The 13,425-nt window shown below is 50.3% G+C and overlaps 4 protein-coding genes across 4 annotated transcripts; 2 read left to right on the forward strand and 2 right to left on the reverse strand.

The window, feature by feature from the left end:
• Window positions 1-23: 23 nt before the first annotated feature.
• On the reverse strand, window positions 24-3,025 carry AFUA_4G07240 (pentatricopeptide repeat protein). The gene has a single exon (XM_747009.2). It carries the CDS (start codon window positions 2,741-2,743, stop codon window positions 179-181), a length of 2,565 nt encoding a protein of 854 aa, XP_752102.1. The 5' UTR covers window positions 2,744-3,025; the 3' UTR covers window positions 24-178.
• A 98-nt stretch (window positions 3,026-3,123) lies between these two features.
• rsm25 (mitochondrial 37S ribosomal protein mS23) lies at window positions 3,124-4,417 on the forward strand. Its single transcript, XM_747008.2, has 2 exons — window positions 3,124-3,740; window positions 3,828-4,417. The coding sequence occupies exons 1-2, from the start codon at window positions 3,310-3,312 to the stop codon at window positions 4,171-4,173; spliced, it is 777 nt and encodes a 258-aa protein (XP_752101.1). The 5' UTR covers window positions 3,124-3,309; the 3' UTR covers window positions 4,174-4,417.
• Window positions 4,418-4,501: 84 nt separating this feature from the next.
• Window positions 4,502-8,852, forward strand: AFUA_4G07260 (uncharacterized protein). Its single transcript, XM_077804587.1, has 5 exons — window positions 4,502-4,770; window positions 4,836-5,575; window positions 5,667-5,778; window positions 5,836-6,179; window positions 6,242-8,852. The coding sequence occupies exons 2-5, from the start codon at window positions 5,151-5,153 to the stop codon at window positions 8,322-8,324; spliced, it is 2,964 nt and encodes a 987-aa protein (XP_077660733.1). The 5' UTR covers window positions 4,502-4,770; window positions 4,836-5,150; the 3' UTR covers window positions 8,325-8,852.
• Window positions 8,853-8,892: 40 nt separating this feature from the next.
• cp9 (putative serine carboxypeptidase) lies at window positions 8,893-12,613 on the reverse strand (the record flags this gene model as incomplete). Its single annotated transcript, XM_747006.2, has 2 exons — window positions 10,361-12,613; window positions 8,893-10,298 (listed from the first exon to the last, which is right to left on the reverse strand). The coding sequence occupies exons 1-2, from the start codon at window positions 10,602-10,604 to the stop codon at window positions 8,893-8,895; spliced, it is 1,650 nt and encodes a 549-aa protein (XP_752099.1). The 5' UTR covers window positions 10,605-12,613.
• Window positions 12,614-13,425: the final 812 nt, after the last annotated feature.

Raw genomic sequence — 13,425 nt, forward strand, 5'->3', positions numbered from 1 at the left:
CATCATGAGACAACAGGGGCCATCCCAGTGCCAGCCCGCTGACCTCCTACATGTATCAAAGTGGACTTGCAATAGTAGTTGTCTATATATCACTGTCGACTTCACTATAAGGGTATTTACATACAAATAGGTAATATACAATTTCGAGGCACTGTTGCTACCAGCCAGCCATCAGCCATCAGCGCCCTGTAAAGTCTTTGATATACTTATTCAGCTCCTCCTTGACGGCGAGGACATCCAGAGACTTTCGTTTTTGAGGCCGCCAGATGCGCTCCAGTGACAACCAGACGTCCATCACCTCTTCAGGCCCACAGCAGGTGCCAAATGCTCGAATGATCAGCAGAATCATTCGCCGGCCCAAGAATACCCCGTTCTCAATCCGGCGTCCAAGCTCATGCTCCATAGGGTCCGAGTCACTCTGCGCGCTTTCTGTTGGGGCGAGAAAGAGGTCGTCGACATCGAGATCGATACCATCGTCGAGCTCTATAATCCGTTCGCCCTCGTTCGTTTCATCTTCTTTCTCGTCCATGCATTGGCTGTGATCTTGGACATTGTTCTCTTCAGGGGTATCATTGATCTCACTGATGCTGGGAACATCGTTTCCGTCCGCCCGTTCACTAACGTTCGAAACAGCCTTGGTCTCGCCAGTGCTCGATGGCAGCGGGGTGTACAGACCAACTGTGGGTCGGGGAGAATCCGCCAACGTTGTCAGTACAGTCGGGGAGTCACCCTTTAATGGGTTCTCCCAAGTAAGGGCAGGTCGATGAATGGAGAAGTCGCCATTCAGTCTTGTCCTTGACTCGTAAAGCGCACGAACATATGATCGCCAAGCGAACCGTAACTTATCCGCGGTCCAACCCTTCTTCTTTCTGCCATGGCGAGCAAAGCCTTCGAAAAGCAACAGATATATCATACCACGAGGTGGAATTGTGAACGTCTTCTCCATATCCTCCACAATCTTCGAGAAAGCCTGCAGATTACCCGAGTGAATTGCGTGGTAAGAAAGAAAGATGTGAAATGTTCGCGTGTCCGGGCTCATCGGGATGGACTCTTGCAGGGCGCGATGGTGTGCTGGCAGAGTGTTTTTAATACGAGCTGCCATCTCAAAAGCACGATTAAGCTCCTTGGCTGCTTTCCGGTACAACACCAATTCAGAAGCAAGCGCGGGTTGGTGAGTCGACACCCCCTTGTGATTAGTATCTCCAGCTGGTCGTGCAGCCGCCTGCGCCTGCATCATCCGTTGGTACAGCGATTCGGCGATCCGGATTTTACCAGCTCTGATGAACGACGTCATTAGACAATTGAGGACCGCCGTGTCCACGATTTCTCCCGCTGCTAGGAACTCATCGAATGCCCGATGAATACCGTTGACGTCGCGCAGCATTCCATAATAGTAAATTTTCGAGACCTTGCCGGCACGTCGGAATTCAATGCCACGCTTTGACATTTCTTGAAGTAATCTGTCTGCTACTGTGAACTGACTCGCTTTGATGGCGATATCAAACAGAATAGTGAAAACCACCGGGTCGGACTCGATTCCTGCCAAGTGTTCCATCTGCTGCCAGATGCCGATCGATCGCACGAGATCTTGCTTCTTCACTTGGCCCATCGCCCTTCCTGCCAGGTGTATAGCGGATGTCCATAACGCGGGCGACAGTGGAAGCTTAGCAGCAATCATATCTTCCACTATAGCGAGATAGCGGCGTGCATCAGCCCAACGACGATTGGGAGGCTGGGACATTCGACGCAAAAGAAGGCCACGGGTGCGCTTCGAAAGGTGCGCCACACCGGGCGACGGAAGGTCTCTATAGAGACGGAAGATATACTGATTTGTTTTTTTAGGATCCCCGACTGCTTCAAGAAATCTCTGAACGGCTTGAAATTCAACGGCGTCTCTATTGGTATCTTTCCCGGCTTTGAGCGGTGGTGATGGAGTCTTTGAACAGTTCGCATCTTCCTCGGACTTTTTTTCTTGGTCTAATGAATTTTCCAACATTTTTGGATGCGTCTCCCAGCTCGACGTGTTTGATTGTTTTCCAGAGAGGGGGTCTATAAGATTAATAGGACCTTCCAGTGCATCAAACTGACCTCTCGTTTGGTTAGAAATCAATTCTTCAGAACCACTCGGATGGGGCTCGTTCGAAGGACCATTATCACGGAAGAATGGCTTCCTCTTCGAGCGAAGTAATGCTGACTGGCTAGTATATCCTTGACTTCGACCTGCTTCGAGGTCTTCAGCCCGTTGGTCTAAGCCTGTCACATTCTTCTGGGTCCCATAGCCTTCTCCGTGGTCATCATCCTTAACTTTCTGCACGACACCCGAGTTGAATGTTCGTCGAGTCCGCCATCTGTCAAAGCCAAAGCACTCTACCGGCGAGTTTGATGAGGGGACCGGGCGCTTCCCAGAAGTGAGCCGCCTGATGGTTGTTGAACACTTTCCCTTCATACGAGCCATATTTTGTAATGAAGTCTTGACAGCCACTGTAGAAAGCCCTCTGTTGCGGGGAGAGTGATCGCGACAGAAACTCGCCATGACCAAGGAGTTGACGAAAATGTCGGCTATAGATGCAACGGAGGGACGAATACGACGATATCCAAGCCTTTTGACAGAGGCATTGTAGCTGGATGAGGACGTATCTGAGACGGGCATCGAGCGGGAATTGCGGGAGAAGTAAGTATCCGGTGCCTGCAAAGGACGGATTCCCGCGTCGGGTGAGCTCTGGGACCTATTGAGAAGAGGCATGAGACGGCAGACATGGTGGCATCGGATCAGCCATGCATGTCCCGAGGAATTCTCGAGCAGGTTGAACAGGCAGGGCAGCTTGCTTTTTAGGGAAGAGAGTAACGAGATGGAAAGGTGGAAGGGAGAACAGCAAGATAGGGGACAGCAGCGAGTTCGAAGAGGCGCGGGCTAAACAGACAAATGCAATTAATGTCCTGCTGGTAATTGAGCGATGAGTTGAAGCTCTCCCCTGCGAGCGAGTAATTTATTATGCCCTTCTGTGACGATTGTCCTGGAGAACTTGCATTTCTCAACTTTCTCTGCACTTGGGCGGAGCCTGTCGGTCGGTCCAATCGGAGGCGCGCATTATACTCTCCGCCCAGGAATCCCTCTTTTTTACATCCGCACTCGATATCTCCAAAGCACCAGAGCCTGAACTGGAACGACTGAATTGCACATCACAGTGCGAAAAGTTGGGAAAAGAGGCCTCAAATCAGAGGAATCTGTCCAACATTGGACAAAAGTCGTCGCGAAATCTCGAGTTACACATTCAGAAGGGCCTACCGAGGCCGTCTCTCCTAGCCACTATGGGCAAATACAATTTCACAGCACTCCGAGTTCGCCAAACAGCATTGCGACAGCATGCAGCTGGCAAGATTCGCGCTCCTCCGAAGTGGCTTGATGTAGTGGCCGATATCCCACCCGCTCAGGTCCTTGTGCGAAACCAAGCACCTCAGCATCAGCTCGTTCGACAGCGCGTGAAGACGCTTCCCGGAACCTCGAAGCCGCAGGTCGTCTTCGAGGTGCAAGAGAAACGAATCAAGCCAAAGAAGGCAAGCCGTATGTTTTTGCCGACCGAAATCAAATACGAGGAAGATCAGCTTCGGCAGGAATTCTTCCGTGATCATCCTTGGGAACTTGCTAGACCCCGGGTCCTCGTCGAAAGCACTGGCAAGGATTCCGAACATTATGACTGGAGCCGGCTCCAGCAGCCAGGGAAGAGATTGGACGGTGAAAGGTATGTGCCATGCAACGCAACTGCTTGAGATGCGCCCCAATGGTCAGTCAAGGACGGATGCTTACTACTTTTCTTCCATTCCAACAGTGTCGTTCAACGCCAGCTCTGGCTTTTAAACAATGTTCCCGATATGACAAAGAGCGCTGCGTATGATATTGCCCGTTGTGAATTCTACCGACTACGACTACAAGAAGATATTGAACGACGGGTCGCTGCAGAGGAGGCGGAAGCAACGGGAGCGACCTTCGGGCCCTCTCTTCTGGAAGTTGGTATGGAGCTGGAGAACCAAGAGTACGAGCGTTGGAAGGCATGGGCCAAGATGGAAGCGCAATTACTGGACCAGAAAACGGCAGCATTTACTGGTGCTCCTGAGATTGCCGCCGCCGATGATGCTGTGGAAGAGCTGGAAGAAAAGGTGCCAGTGCCGGTATAATACGTTTTGCCAAAAAGAGATTGTCAAAAGCCACATACTTCTCGTAGCTGAACTGGAGGGATTGTTGCCTAAACACATCATGTATATTACTAGAATTTGGTTCATCTTTGCACTTTCGTTTCGACCTATTATCTTTCTAACGTCCTCCTTACCACGCACTGTATGTATTATTTCATATATTGGCTATTCCCACATACTCGGCCACAATGAGCCTGCTTTTCTACATAATATTATGAATTTTTCTCCTTAAATAGCAGTGCAAGTGAAATACCTAGGTAGTCACGGCTAGGCTATTCAGCCAATCATGCGGCGCGACATATCGCGCTGTAGGATCTCCCCCATCTTCCAGTTATCACTTGATTCAACTCTGGCCGTTCCCACCATCACGGCACAAAGGTTATTGATGTTACCCTTGATCAATTTTAAGCTTGTCGCTTCTCCTCCTGATAGCTGGTTCTATGTCCAGGATTGATTGACCTGGCTTGTGGTGGCGTCTCCTGCAGGCAGTTGCGCCTCCTCCGCGTTTCACCTTTCTCTTCTTTTCTCTGTTGGCATGATATGATCTCAACGCTGTTTCTCGGCCTGAAACTCTCACATGTGAGCCACCTCAGGGAGTCCGATTGTACTTAACAAACTTTCAGCCCTATCTGACGGAATAATAGATTTGTCATCTTTTCTGTGCTATCTAGCTTGTGCGCGAGTACTCGTCGATTCGAGATCAGACGGAACTATCGGGCTCTGTCTCACGCAGAGGTTGATTTTCGCGACTAAACCTGCTGCAACATTACCGGCAATCATTGTCCTCTACGATATCCTTCTTGTTTCGAAACAATTTCCATTGACCATGCTGGGTTTCTGCCCGCAACCAAATCTTCGGCTATTTCAGACCATTTGATTCATGGTTGCAAGCAATCGATCTCGAGTTGACGTAACAAACGATTCTATAATATCTTTTCTCACTCCATCGGTCGTCCGAGATGCTCTCAACAATGGTTCGGTCCGAAGATCCGATTAGGATGCCTCACTCATATCATGGTGATGACGAGGCAGACGAGAACAGAAGGACTCTGGAGCAGAATATTCCCTCATCATCGTCTTCTTCGAACAACGACGAAGCGACAAAAAGCGATGACGAAATATCTCATTCCCACGAGAATCAGGATGAAAATGGCAACAGTAACAACAAGAATTCCTCGGGACCGCGGTTTCTCACCCAAGAGGAAACCATCGAGCTCGCTCGCCGTGCAGTCGAGAATGGAATACTGGAGACAAAACGCTCATTAGCAGGAAGTGAGGCTGTCAGTGACGTGGTCAAGCCCAAATTAACCATTGACCTGGGCCACTCCAACATCGTTCGCATTCCCGAAGCGGTAGTGGATGCGATCAAAGATGAAGTCGAAAGGTATGTGTGGCTATGGATAGAAGGCTTCACTTCAGAAGCCTTCTTGGAAACCATAATCGATATCATACTGTCAGAAACTGATGTCTCTCAGATTGTCTTTGTCGAATAATCATCTCTTCCACATTCCTTATCGTTTCGCCGAGTGCTCTCACCTCCGCTATCTGAACATCAGAGCGAACAATTTTCGGGAATTCCCCAGGGGAGTACGTGTCATCAAAGAATCTGTTTATAAACTATCCAAGTCCTAACTGGTAGCTTAGGTGTACAAACTGCCGCTGCTCGAGATATTAGATCTCAGTCGCAACAAAATCAGCCACATCCCCGAAGAGATAAAGAGACTGTCTTCGCTTCGTGTACTGTCGATTATGCAGAATCGATTGGATGATCTGCCATTTGGAATTTCGGAAATGAACAAACTCCAGATCCTGAAGGTTGCGGGTAACCCACTACGGTATCCCTTACGACGAGTTCTCGAGACCTCGGAGACCGAAATCGCCCCGTCCACCATGACAGACAATGAGAAAGAGGTCGCCGTAACCGCAGAATTGAAAAGGTTCCTCAAAACTCGACAGTTAAATGAGCAAGACCGAGGAAACGAGTCAAGGTACTGTGGATTTTCAAAATGCGCCTGGCGACTTCTGGCGACTTCAGCTGACAGTTTTCAAGCGAGTGTGTTCTCGATACTCCAAAGCCTGTCAGACGCAAGCTCAGCAGCCGGTTCCCAGTGATCCCTAGCACAGGGGAAGGTTCTGATCCCAAGTCACCGTCCGTTGCGAGGCCGCCACCGATTCCGCTCAAATCCCATTACCGTATTGCCTCTGGACAAGGGCCGATCTTCCATGGTGGGGTCGTTCAACGACCCGGCGCAAGCCCGTACCATGGAGTGAATGAACGCAACCGAAGCAACAGCGAAGGCATCATCCAAGCATCGTTCGCAGCACGCAACAAGCGGATGGGGGTCATTACGCGAAAGAACACTGACTTGGGAACCCTCGACGAAACACGACCTTATCGAAACAGTCACTTGCGTGGGCTCAGCCATGGCTCCATTCTCAGGTCACGACCAGTGTGCAACGCTGGCGGTAGCAATTCCTCTAGTCCAAGTAGCCCGCGGGAGCGCAGGCGCTTGAAAGATGGTTTTGTGAATCGAATGTCGAGTTTGCCAGAACACAAGGGTGAGAGGGAAGCCCGGGACCCGGTAATTGAGAGTGCCAAAGGCATTCTATTTGCCCTTTTCCAAGTTCAGTCTCACGTATCAGCTGTGATAAACGTCATAAAACGTGACGACTCTCGGCGGAATAGTTTGGAGATCGTCTTCTATAATGCATCCACACATGTTGATCGACTCAATGAAGCTCTCGGGATTGCGGAGAGTTCTCGACAAGACGATCAGGATGTGCTCAAGCTGACGAACGAAGCCGTCAAGCGAGAGTGTGAAACTTGTATTGTGGCTTATAGCCACGTGGGAACGCAGCTACGTAATAGTCTTGAAAAGATCGTGGCCAACGGCGATTCGCGCTACGTTCGTTCGCTCATGCTCATGATCCACGGGAGCATCATTGAGCTTCGCAACGCCTGCATGAGTTTGGGTGTCCCACTGCATTCTGAGAAGCGCCTTTCGGCAGGAAAGACGCCAGTGACCGCAATCACTAAAGAGCCTGCCCTGTCGGATCGATTCTGTGGGCCGACCGTGACTCCATCACGCGGTGATCGGCCCATGTCAGTGCGCCGCTACAGAAGTGATACCACGATACAGCACCCTCGAATCACGACTAATGGGCCCTTACCCACAACATCGAACTATCAGTCTACGGTTAGCTCCCCAGGTTTTGCATCAACACCCTATAGCCTGGGAACGCGGAGCCGGTCAAGCAGCAAATCCAACCTAATTAACTCATCCGTACCCTCATCACTTGCGACACCCCGTTCAGGGGAAACATTCCCCCCCATACCGACCTCAGTAGTACCCCGAATCAACCCACTGACTGGCTTGGACGAGATTGAGGAGGAACGCATTTTTGAGAAGATATTTCACCAATTATCTGCTGCATACACCGCAGCCCTTCAAGCGCTGCCTCTAGCGCGCCGCCAGTTCGTGCGGTGTCTTGAATTAGCGGAGCAAAGTCGAGAATCCGAAGGGCTTCAAATGCTCTGGAACAACCTCATTCGCCGTTGCCGTGTCTGCCTTGAAGTCTCTGAGGCGCTCGGGCTGCGTCTTTCCAACATGAAGGTAAAAGAGCCGGGCGGGGGGATGCGCAATCAGCGCGAGTTCTGGCAATTGTGCAAAGCGTTCATGCAGTCATTCGTTGATCTTGTGACTGATATGAAAGAGGTCAGAAGCATGCACCTGTTGCCTTCTGACATCATCGTTGTCCTCCGCCCAGTTCAGAGGGCCAGCAGAGAAGCTAGTCGGCTGATCGAAGCTTCTCCATGGTCGTATCTCACCGACATGACCCCTACAAACGGACCTGGCAACATATACGGACCGCCGCTGCAATCGCAGCATCCGCAACACCAAACTTCGGGGTCCAGTTCCAACGTGCTACATGTTAACTCAAATCTCTCCCCGCAATCTGTTCACCTTCCCGCTACCCCCTTGAGCGCTGCTCTTGGTCCTGCCGCGCAGGCAACTGTACCATCAACCCCTGCTAGCGCGTATAGTGACAAATTCTTCGAGGGCGACGTATTTCAGCGGGCGGACTCACTTCTCTCAATGCCGAACCAAGCACCTTTCTTCAGTCGGCGTTGACATAATACAGTTGTCTCTTCTATCTGGACGCGATTTCCCTACTAATCCGGGAAGATGCGTCGCCATCCCACTTTGGACATGCTGGTCCCCTTGGACTGACGGTGCTGCCATGCAAGGTCCTGCTTCGGCACTTATCATGCCTGCTTACGCCAATGATATTCTCCCTTGTACATCTACATAGTTTTCAGATCTTGATTTGAATGGCTCATCTTCTGAACCATTTTCCCTTGTTCTTGCATTCTTGTTTGTCTCGTTCCTTTTCACCAAAGAGAATAAAAAAAGCCAAAAGACATGGGGTTCAAAAGATTAAAGGTTTTCGTTAGAGCTGCACGGAACTTGGAGTTATGACTTAGCGTTTGATATGTATCTTTACAAAATCTTTGCATAGCGTGTGTGTCTGCTTGATTTGATGAATGGATGATGGGAAAGAATTGCGACTAGATGTACTGTCTCAATTGCATTACGGACAGTGGATCGCATGAGAAAGTCTTCTGATTTGAACTGAGAGCCTTCTGTAGTGTCTGGGTGTAGATGAACAAGTCAAAGATTGGCTTTGATGTGCCCCAAGTCAGCCACTTGCCTGCGCAACGACAACATCCCTCACATAGGCGAACATCTCCCGGGGCTTCTTGATGAACACGCTGTGTCCAGCGCCTCGGAAAAGATGGTAGGTGACTCCACGTTCCGAGGCCCAGATGCCCGCCGGGACACAACGCTGTGCTCCTTCCGACAGCCCAGTAGAATCATGGCTCACACTGACATTACAAGCATCAGCACCATGCAAGGACGGCGCTGCGTCATCTACATAGAAGATTCGACTAGGTTTCCGCGAGAAGCCCTGGGCGCCGCCCCAGGTCATGTTCTGCAGGACCAATTCTGTGCCGAGGTGGTTGAGAAGCAGGTCATTGTCGCCAGAGTAAACATGGACGGAGATATTGTGCTCGGTCACGAGGGAAGGAAGGATGGTGTACGCCGGCGGCGTGGGCGGAACGGCTAGCAGCAGGGTGTCGAGGATGGTGCTGTTGCAGGGTGCGAACGCCAGGCCGGCTGGTGCTGGGGACAGATTCAGAGCAGCTTGGACGTCGCCACGGCTGAGATACGAGGCCATCAGACCGAGTGGGTCTATCATGGTACAGTCGTTCGTTATGTCGTAGACGTCGAAGCAGCGCTTCCCTGTGCCGGCAGCGGAGACAGCGTTTAGGTAGTTCATGGCGGTGGAGTAGGTCGCACAGGAGCCGTAGCAGGTTGAGTTGAGGATGGACGAGCTGACCTGCTCTGGGGTGGTAGGGTGGTTGTTGCACGTTTCATTCATTACGTTTCGCAGATTGCGGCGCTGGTCCTGCTGAAACCGGTGGCGACGATGCCGGTGTTTGTAGTTGAGGTTTTCTGGGTCCCCTACGATCTCGAACTTGCCCTTCGGAGGGAACTGGCTAGCCTGTTGTAGGACGGTTGTGAAACCGCAGGTCTGGTCGGCTTGTGTGAAGGCGGACAAGATCTCGCCTGGTATCTGCAGCAAACTCTTTCTGGATTTAAGAAACGTGCCGACTGTGACGGCTGTCATGGCAGCAGGATTGCCCAGGGTGCCGTCCCCTAGAGATATGGAACGGAGGTCTATCGGGTAATTGTCCTGATTCTCGGCGATGGCATAAGCAAAGTACGGGATGTAAATTCCTGCGTACGATTCCCCTATCATGTGGACACGCTTGGAGCGAAAATTGGGAAAGTGGGAAAAGAAGGACTGCAGCCATTTGTAGAAATCCGAGGTTACGCGGTCATTGTCCCGGACGGGATATGGGTTGCTTGCCGTTGAGAACCCCGTTCCTGCGGGCTGGTCGACATAGAGAACGTGGCCAAGCTTCGTCCATGATTGTGGGTTCTCGATGAGATGGGTGGTATTGCTATCGAGCAAGACAGGCCCATTGCCTGTCATCAACCCTATCAGCGACGAACAACCCGGCCCACCATTGAACCATACTGTTTGGAACAAGTCAGCGTTTAGAAGGCCCAGTGAAGAAATGCAGGGTCGGACAACACACTGATCAGGTTCTCATCATATCCGGGATCCTGGGCTTCAAAGAGCCAAAAGAAGATCGAATTGCCTTCCTCTGTATCGGGAATAGGTAACCGGCCAGCCCAGCTGCGCGGCAAAGTAGGACTATCGGGCAACGACAGCACTTCGAACCGCGAGACATCTTCGGATGTTCGAGGCGCCGTCGACAGCAACAGCATAGGTACAGCCCATATTGTGTGAAAAAGAGAAAGTATAGCAGCGACGTTCATGACGCTATCCGATGTCGACGATATCTCGCATCAATCTGTTATCAACCTGAAGAAAAGAAGACGAGACTGAAGCACAGAGAAAGGCTAATAGATTTCTTGCCATAAGTAATCTATGTACAGTAAGTCATCAGAGGAACGTCGGAGCAAAAAATTCTGAATAGAAGCCATGTTGGTGAGCCACTGGTGTTCTGGAGACTGAATGACTTTGATTGAGACTATCCCGATATTGACCTCAATAGCAGACTGCTTATTGAGCCAGAATCAAACCAAGTTGCCCACACATAAGAGGTGGAAAATAAAGGAACACGTGGCTTTCAAGTCAGCTCTCTCTTCTTGGTCTCATGTAAATAATGGACTACAGTATGACCCGAATGGATAGCTTTGAATGAGCTGTAAGGTAGTCACTGTGGTCCTCTCTACTTTGTACTCGACGTGTGATGTTAAGGTAGATTGTTGACTGCCCAAGGCTACCAGGCCGTTGAGGATCACGTGGTGAGGATAGGGCTCGGCGTTAGGGCCGTGGATAGGGCCTTGGATAGGGCCATAGATAGGCCCTTAGATAGGATGGCTGGCATCACGGAGTCGGAACTGGGCCACAGAGCATCTTGATGCCACCTGATGAATTGGAGCACGACTCCGTATTCTGCTTTCATTAGTACCGGCTCTGAGTAGGTTGCAAGAAGAATTTCGCCATGATGCAACCTATGAAGAGGAATCATCGGCTAAGAACTAAGGTACCTTACTCGTTGAAATGTCGGTGTCTACAGTCATTGGCTTGTACTACGCCAAAATTCCCAACTCGGAAGACCAAGTACAGTAGCTCATCCTCATACGACCACATCTGCTTCAACTTGCTGTCACCGTAGCGGAATCCTTCCGTTATCTTCGGCCAGCCCTCATTTGACAGTCGATGTTGAAGTGTCAACAACCTGACTTTCCCCAATTGACCCTCCTCCGCTGAGCTCCGAAATGAGGCGACCACGCGCGAAGTGATCAGTGCACTCGCACTGCATTGCAAAAGTGAGGCGTCAAGCGTGTGTGCTGGAGAGGTCTATTGCAGTCAGCGTTCACCTTTGGCACGGCATCTATTTATGAAGTACTCGAAGGATGCTCCAGATCATGTAACGGTTAGATGATCTTCACCACCTCGCAAAATGATTTTACTAGCCGCTCCTTATCTATGTATATTCCGCCGATCGCCAGTCTATTTGCTGTTTTCCTGTTCACAGGATAACAAGATATCCCCAGGCGCACTCGCAGGACTTGCTCCTGAAATGTTACTGGAAACTTGATGCACTTCAGGTAATTTCCATCGTCCGTAATAAGACAACACTATGCCGGCCAGTTGCATTGATACTATCTATCTGATGGAAACAGCAATGAGCCATCATCTACGGAATGTAGCAATAGCCTAATGGGTGAAGGTCACTATCCGTTTCCCGTCCAACGATTCCATAGAAGCTGAACCTCAACCCCTCACAAGGACAATCTGAAACCTCTACAAAGACGAGAGTTGCCATGCGCAAGGCGTTCTTGTATTGATGGAACTGCCGCCGAAACAGAGTGAGAGATGTTTTGCCTTCAGATGCATGCAAAATTCAGTTGGTCGCGGTCATGCCATCCTGGACATCTATCTATGTAGTTGACGGGCTCAGTGTGCCGAAGTTGTGAACAGAGGCCCCAGAGTCAGGAGACATTCATTTGACTGACATCAGCAAAACGACGGGCTCAGCCGTTTTGCTTGTGGGCCGTTAATGCTCAAGTAACGTTTGGTGGAGTTAGTCACTTGAGATAGGCAGCTAGAAACGAGAGTAAGACTGTTCTACATACACTCTATAGAGGAGAGTAGATGATCCCAGAAATAAGCCTGGATCCGGCGATGAAACCCATCACCTTTAATGAGATGATGCATTGGGCAATGTGGAATGTTTGCGATCACACCCGTTTAGGAAATCCATCCATCGCCAAGACTCCTCATCGATTTTCCCCCTGCTTTGCATCTCCTTGCCTCCCTACTCCGTATTGCCTACCGAAACGGGAAAAGCAAAGCATCATCCCATCCCCAACCCATTCCATCCTATCACGAATCCAGCTGATCAGCGGGGTGAGCGTATTGTACTCCGACTGTACTCCGTATCTGCTTGTGAGCAGACGGCAAGCCGCATCGGTCTGCGCATCTCGTCCATGCTACCATCTGTAGTAAAACTTTGTTGCGTGTAGCTATTCATCTACTATCGACTGTTCCATTGCCATTGCACTTGCAATTGCGCTTGCTCGTGGTTTGTCGCTTTGCAACAACAATTGGTTGTCAGTGGTTTTTCACCGACGAAGATCAGTGGCAACTGGCAGAGAAGGACTCGCTCAATTACGGAGGCACTCCATAGGAGCCGTCTTCTTATCGATATTTTCTTTGCTTTTCCCTCTTTTCCAATGCTTTGGCACCTCCGTGGCTTTTTCCTGACCTGTCAGTTTGGCTTCGCTGTGCATGTCCCCCATTTATCAGGTAACAGCATTTGCCTCTGGCAAACAGTTTGTGCTTATTGTGGTCTTGCAGAGGTCTGGTCTGGGATCATCCTCCTAGTCGACTCTGACTTGGTAGTTGGTACAATAAAGAGACGATGGTACTTCGCCATCATCTGGAATGCTGGATGTCGCCAAAAATGAATGCGGAATCATGCACTACCTGAGATCTTATCCATTTCCATACCTGGTCCTAATTCAAGAGACCCTGAAGATGATATCCTCTGTACTCTCGTAGATGCCGATAATAACAATAGTACATAGTCCGTAACTCTCCACATACGTACTCTGTGTTTCTCCT

This window comes from Aspergillus fumigatus, chromosome 4 (genome assembly GCF_000002655.1).
Source record: "Aspergillus fumigatus Af293 chromosome 4, whole genome shotgun sequence".
In the NCBI taxonomy this organism is placed as follows: domain Eukaryota; kingdom Fungi; phylum Ascomycota; class Eurotiomycetes; order Eurotiales; family Aspergillaceae; genus Aspergillus; species Aspergillus fumigatus.